Below are 7,500 nucleotides of genomic sequence, written 5' to 3'. Positions count from 1 at the left end.
GTGTGTGTGTCAGGGTTTCCGTTAGAAAAATTTGCCGTCGGACATCGTGTCCGGGAAGAATTCGATTTACCGGACAAACGTGATATATTCCGGTCATCATATTAAAATATAATATTTTTTTTTTTTTTCAAAATCATATATTTTTTTCCTCCAAATCTAATATAGCTGTTTGTCGCGGTGATTACTGTTGTGTAGCGGCCTATATATGCCATTTAATGTCTATTTCTCATCCGATACGATTAGATGCGAGCTATATAATATATAATAATATAACATGATTTGACGCATGCGCGCTATGCCATGCGTCAAATCCAGCGGTGAACGGGTCCAGCGCTGAACGGGCGCCTCACTGGGAACTGAACAGACAGCATCGATCAATGAACGGACTCCACATTACGTTAACTGAAGTTTGTTAAATTGTTTGGGATTAATGTGAGTTTTCTATTTTCTCTTTACAGTTTTACCCTTTTTTTTTTTTTATCAATAAAACAACGTCATTTCTATAAGTCTCGCTGGTTGGGAAGGCATTTCGTTTAGCTCGGGAGTATGACAATGGGAAGAACATAACTGTTTATTGAGAATCAATTGATAGGCAGTCTGGGATACGTATATAAAGAAATACCACAATGTCTAGATGTATAACATTTTATTGAACAGTAACAGTGCAAGCATGTAGGCTACGGGGAACAGGGATTTTGGTCAGTAGGTCCTTTGTACAGAGGGCGTTTCTCTCCGACAACGCGTTCCCAGGTACCATGGAAGTCATAGGTAGTCCAGCACACTGACAGAGAGACAGAGAGACAGAGAGACAGACAGACAGACAGACAGACAGACAGACAGACAGACAGACAGACAGACAGACAGTCAGCTTACTTCTACCCTTTTGAGTGGAATTACTCCTTTAATTAGCTGTTAGCCATCTCAAAGCCCCCTGAGTTGCTCGTCAACACTGAGAATAGACCACATTATAGAAACCAAAACACCGTTTTTTTAAATCCACAGGGAATAACCGAGAGTGTAAGGAAAGGCACACCCAGCGCTGTCAGTGGTGGGGAGACTTGAAGTGGCTTTGCTTGATTTCCATCACAGATTCAAGGATTGAAACACTGATGAAAATAGGGAGTAATAGTGATGGGATTATTTTAGATTATTTTAGATTAGATTAGATTAGATTAGGTGAGATTCAACTTTATTGTCATTGCAGAGTACAAGTACCAGACAACAAAATGCAGTTTAGCATCTAACCAGAAGTGCAAATAGTGATATAAAAACAAACACTTAACTTTCGGGGAAACTGCTAAAATAAAATAAATTAAATAAATTAAAAAAGAAAGCGACTATTAGCACCGCCGAATGACAACAAACGTATGAGTAATGAGTAAAACAATGTCACTTTTATAGTATGTTGTTTAACTTGCCGTTCGGTCGCCATGGCTCTGGTGTGTGTAGCAGCTTCAGCTAGCTGGCTGGAAACTTCTAGGGGTGCGTTCGTAAACACGCTCTGAGAGCGCCGGAGCGCACGCTGGCTTCGATGTCACAGAGCGACCGAGTCGTTCGATTGGACGAGAGGCGTTCCGCGAGTGCTGATCGGATTTCCAGAGCGTGTTTACGAACGCACCCAGCCAGCTTTAGCGAATTGTATTCAAAGGGAATTATTTTCACCGGACAATATGTCCGACGACTTTTCAATTTGTCGGACTTCACCAAATTTTACCGGACAAAGACCGGCAATTGCCGGTTAACGGAAACCCAGGTGTGTGTGTGTGTGTGTTACCTGGTGCAGGTGTGTGTGTGTGTTACCTGGTGCAGGTGTGTGTGTGTGTGTTACCTGGTGCAGGTGTGTGTGTGTGTGTGTTACCTGGTGCAGGTGTGTGTGTGTGTGTGTGTTACCTGGTGCAGGTGTGTGTGTGTGTGTGTTACCTGGTGCAGGTGTGTGTGTGTGTGTGTTACCTGGTGCAGGTGTGTGTGTGTGTGTGTGTGTGTTACCTGGTGCAGGTGTGTGTGTGTGTGTGTGTGTGTTACCTGGTGCAGGTGTGTGTGTGTGTGTGTTACCTGGTGCAGGTGTGTGTGTGTGTGTGTGTGTTACCTGGTGCAGGTGTGTGTGTGTGTGTGTGTGTGTGTGTTACCTGGTGCAGGTGTGTGTGTGTTACCTGGTGCAGGTGTGTGTGTGTGTTACCTGGTGCAGGTGTGTGTGTGTGTGTGTGTGTGTTACCTGGTGCAGGTGTGTGTGTGTGTGTGTGTGTGTGTGTGTGTGTGTGTTACCTGGTGCAGGTGTGTGTGTGTTACCTGGTGCAGGTGTGTGTGTGTGTGTGTGTGTATGTGTGTGTGTGTGTGTGTGTGTGTGTTACCTGGTGCAGGTGTGTGTGTGTGTGTGTGTGTGTGTTACCTGGTGCAGGTGTGTGTGTGTGTGTGTGTGTGTGTGTGTGTGTTACCTGGTGCAGGTGTGTGTGTGTGTGTGTGTGTGTGTGTGTGTTACCTGGTGCAGGTGTGTGTGTGTGTGTTACCTGGTGCAGGTCCTTGCCCAGCACACACTCCTGGAAGTAGCCTGGGGCGGCGGAGGAGGCCCTGATGGCCTCCCACATCTTGTGCTTGCAGTCGCCCAGGTAGTGGGAGCGCACGCCGGGCAGCAGGCTGTAGTTACGGAACACGTAGGCCTTCAGGGGCAGGCCCCGGTTCACTATGGTGCTCACCGCTGACACCTGGTGGACGAGGATAGATACTGAACACACGCATAACGCACATGCCAAAATATAAGATAGATGGATAGATGGATAGATAGTAGATAGGTAGGTAGATAGGTAGGTACGTAGGTAGGTAGATAGATAGATAGATAGATAGATAGATAGATAGATAGATAGATAAATAGATAGATACAGTTGAGGCCAAACTTATTAGCCCCCCAGGAATTATGGAACATTTTCCTAAAATTCTTCCCAATGTTTGCAGCATTGATAACACTTTATATAATCAAACATTCACCAGTGCTATTTATTAGCTTTTGGTACATTTTGGAATATAAAATACGTTTTTAGGCTTGCTTTATATCAAATATAGTGAAAAATGGGGTGGTCAAAAATATTAGCCCCCATGTGAATATTTGCTTTAAAAACATACCTAAGCAACCAATCAGATTTCAAACCACACCTGTACAGTCAATTGGCTTCCTAACAACACCTGAGCATTCAATTATCATAAAAGGACTCCAAGAAACAGGGCACTTGAACACATTATTGAGAGGGCCTATACTACTACTCTTACTCACCATGCCAAAGACAAAGGAAATCAGTCTTGAGCTCAGAAAGAATATAGTGGAGGCTCATGATAAGGGGGAAGGCTACACTGCCATTTCCAAGCGTCTCAGTGTCTAGAACCGCTGTACGTTGCATCATTGCTAAGTACAAGGAGACAAATTCTGTAAGAAACAAACCTGGGGCGTGGTCGAAAGCTCAAGATTTCAAGAACTCTGGAGAGGAAAATAGTCAGAGATGTCAGCAAGACACCAAGGACATCTGCCAAGATGATTGTTGCTGACCTGGCCTCTTCTGGAGTTGATGTTTCAAGGAACACAGTTGTGAGGGCTCTTCATCGTGGTGAGCTTCAGGGCCATCGTTCCAGAAGAACCCCTTTACTCAAAGAGCGGCACATCAGAGCCAGACTGAGGTTTGCCCGTGAACATTTGAAAGGTAAAGATGAGTTTTGGAAATCTGTGCTTTGGTCTGATGAGACTAAACTGGAACTGATTGGGCACATGGATGTTGCTTATGTCTGGCGAAGAAAGGGCGAGGCCTTCAACCCTAAGAACACAGCTCCCACAGTTAAACATGGTGGTGGGAGCATCATGCTGTGGGGCTGTTCTGCAGCCTCAGGCACAGGGAGCCTTGTTCAGGTGCATGGCATCATGAAAAAAGAAAACTATGTTGAAATTTTGAGGGATAATATGAAGAAATCTGCTCTTAGTCTAGGCTTAGGTCGTCACTAGGTCTTCCAACAAGACAATGACCCAAAGCATACATCAATACATTGGTCCAACAGTTCCTAAAGGACACCAAAACCAAGGTCCTGGAGTGGCCCGCACAGAGCCCAGATGTCAATCCTATTGAGAATCTGTGGCGGGTGCTCAAAGTGAATGTCCATGCTCGGAAACCGACGCAGTTTGGACCAGCTGGAACCATTTGCAATGGAAGAATGGGCCAAAATCCCGAGAGACCTGTGCCAACCTAGTAAAGAACAACTCTAAAAGGTTTTTGTCAGTTGTGGCTCAGAAAGGGTACACTATTGACTATTAATGGCCAGGGGGCTAATAGTTTTGGACGTGTCATTTTTGCCGTTTCTTGTTTCAACTCAGTGCATCAATAAAATATCCTAATCAAACTTAGTGGACATTTTGTCTTTATTATTTTGGAAACAAATACACTATAAACACTTGTTGTTTCCATGGAGAAATCATGGGTTTTGTCTGATTTCACAAGGGGGGCTAATCATTTTGGCCTCAACTGTAGATAGACAGATGGAGGAGTCAGAGCTCACCTTGGGACAGTTTGGGTTCCTGGCACTCTCCACCATCACACCTTCTCCCATCCTCTCCCTGGAGAACACACAACATCATCATCATCATCATCATCATCATCCGCTCTGAGAGCACCGGAGCACACACTGGGTTCAACGTCATAAAGGGACCAAGTGATTTGATTGGACAAGAGGCATCTCATGAGTGCTGATCAGATTTCCAGAGCGAATTTACGAACGGAGCAAGGAGGTCTCTAGGAGGAGACAGAGGAGAGGTGGGGAAGCTCGCGACTCCACCCCCCCAAACGGGGACTCACTTGAGGATGTCCTCCCAGACCTGGCTGTCGTAGAAGGCGTGGCTCCAGCCCATCTTCACCGTCCCCACGATCACGTTCTGCTTGAAGACGTCTGAGCCCAGCTTCCTGTACAGCTCCTCACACTCTTCCAGGGGGATCTGGAACACCCCCAGCATGAAGGCCAGGATGGCACCTGGGGGGGGGGGGGAGAAGAGAGGGATGAGGTTTGGATAAAGCTTTGGATAAAGGGGTCTGCTAAATGCCAAACACGTAAATGTTAATGACAGAAAAAAACTATGGCTACTGTAAGCTGCATTACACCATACTGCTGTGGAAGAGAGGGAGGATGGAGAGAGAGAGAGAGAGAGAATAGAGGGAGGAAAGAGAGAGACAGACATAGAATAGAGGAAAGGAGAGAGAGAGAGAGAGACAGAGAATAGAGGAAGGGAAGAGAGAGAGAATGTACTGTATTGATGTTGCTGCCATTTGTGCTTGAATGTCTTGTCTCCCCAGCATGTTTGTGCTTGCTCCAATTGTGCTTGATATGTTTGTATGTCCTGCTCCATTTGTTTGTGTTTGCTGCAATTGTAATTTTTTAAACTAATGTATTTTATTTTAGGGAGCCTATTGTCAACTGGCCCGGGGACTACAGCTGGAAATTAGCCATGTAGGCTAAAGCTGCTCCATGTAACTGTTGTTACAGTTAATTAATGGGGACTGTCCACGACATCATAAACTAATAAACAAACAAACAAACAAACAATAGAGAGAGAGAGAGAGAGGCAGAGAAGAGAGGACAGAAGGAGAGAGAGAGAGAGAGAGGGAGGCAGAGAGGGAGAGCGAGAGAGAGAGAGAGAGAGAGAGAGAGGGAGAGGCAGGTCCAGTACCTGTGCTGACACCACAGATGTAGTCAAACAGCTGGTAGATGGGCTTCCCTGTCAGGGTCTGCAGCTGGTGGAGGGTCTGCAGGGCCACCAAACCCCTGCACACACACACACACACGCGCACGCACACGCACGCACACACACGCACGCTTAGGAAAAAGATCCTGACACACTATGATGCTGAACTAAAGGTGAACAATTCCACACGTAGCATTGCACAACTGTTCGGTACATCTTCTGTTCGGCACAAATACCTGGTCCCCCCCCCCCTCCTACCTGCCCCCCCCCTGCTCCTACCTGCCGCCCCCTCCTACCTGGTCCCCCCCCCCCCCCCCCCTCCTACCTGGTCCCGCCTCCATCGATGGACAGCACCCGGATGCCGCGGCCCTTGACGGGGTCTGTGTAGCCCGCCAGGGCCAGGGCCTCTCGCACAGCAGCCTGCAGGGGGGGGGCCCGGGCCTGCCTCAGACGCAGCAGGCAGGGGACCACTCTCTCCTGGGGGGGGCGGGGCGGGGGGGGGTTAGCTCAATACACTCCACACACACACACCTCCAGTTTCCTCTCACCCTATTTTTAACACTCACACACACACACACACACACACACACACACACACACACACACACACACACACACACACACACACACACACACACACACACACACACACACACACACACACACACACACACACACACACACACACACACACACACACACACACACACACACACACACACACACACACACACACACACACACACACACACACACCACACACAGGGGGGCGGCTGTGGCGCAGGAGGTAGAGTCGCCATCTAATGATCACAAGGTTGGCAGATCAGCAGTTCGAGCCCCGGCTGGCCACATGTCGAAGTGTCCTTGGGCAAGACACTGAACCCCAAATTGCTCCCAGTAAGCGGGCCGGCGCCTTGCATGGTAGCTTGCCGCCATTGGTGTGTGAATGTGTGAATGTGTGAATGAGAGGCCGTTGTAAAGCGCTTTGGAGCAGCAAAAAAAGGCCCATTTACCATTTACTCACGCAACCACCTCCAGTCTCCTACTCTGTAGCCCTTGGTGACCATAAGTCAAAAAATGATAGCGCAACCTGTGGAGTTCCCCAGGGGTCCATTTTAGGACCGTTGCTTTTTAGCCTATACATGCTACCCCTCAGTTCTGTTATCAAGAGGCATAGCGTTAACTACCACAGCTATGCTGACGACACTCAGCTTTATATCTCAGTAACTCCCAACGACTACGAGATGATCGACCACCTGATAGATTGTATTGCTGATATTAATATTTGGATGACACAAATTTTTCTCCAACTCAATCAAGAAAAAACAGAGGTATTGATCATTGGCCAGAAACCTGGGAGAAAGAAATTATCTGCACATTTGAAAACACTAGCTCTTAACACTAAGTGTCAGGCGAGGCATCTTGGTGTCATAATTGACCCAGATCTAAATGTTTAAACTCATATTAATAATACTATTAAAACATCCTTCTACCATTTAAGAAACATCACTAAGGTACAATCATTTCTCTCCCAGGCAGACACCGAAAAATGTATGCATGCGTTTGTTACTAGTAGGCTAGATTACTGTAATGCTCTCCTGACAGGTCTCCCCAAAAAAATGATTAATAGACTACAAATGGTTCAGAATGCTGCTGCTCGTGTCCTTACTAGGACCAAACGAAGAGCGCACATCACACCTGTCTTGAGATCACTACACTGGCTCCCTGTCAGTTATAGAATAGACTTTAAGATCCTTTTACTAGTCTATAAATCACTCCACTGCGACGCGCCCAAT

At 46.9% G+C, this 7,500-nt stretch overlaps 1 protein-coding gene across 1 annotated transcript in view; it reads right to left on the bottom strand.

The window, feature by feature from the left end:
- Window positions 1-7,500, bottom strand: part of LOC308163951 (calcium-independent phospholipase A2-gamma-like) — a gene marked incomplete at its 5' end in the record, with an annotated part of 56,945 nt that overhangs the window by 9,094 nt on the left and 40,351 nt on the right. Inside the window, 5 exons of the mRNA XM_080538121.1 lie at window positions 2,505-2,699; window positions 4,528-4,585; window positions 4,824-4,995; window positions 5,690-5,784; window positions 6,030-6,181. Coding sequence (XP_080394247.1) covers window positions 2,505-2,699; window positions 4,528-4,585; window positions 4,824-4,995; window positions 5,690-5,784; window positions 6,030-6,181 — 672 coding nt within the window. The remainder of the gene's footprint in view (window positions 1-2,504; window positions 2,700-4,527; window positions 4,586-4,823; window positions 4,996-5,689; window positions 5,785-6,029; window positions 6,182-7,500) is intronic.

This window comes from Nansenia antarctica (genome assembly GCF_963989245.1).
Source record: "Nansenia antarctica genome assembly, chromosome: 8".
Classification (NCBI taxonomy): domain Eukaryota; kingdom Metazoa; phylum Chordata; class Actinopteri; order Argentiniformes; family Microstomatidae; genus Nansenia; species Nansenia antarctica.
Note: the sequence above shows the minus strand (reverse complement) of the source record. Positions and strands in the feature narration are given on the sequence as shown.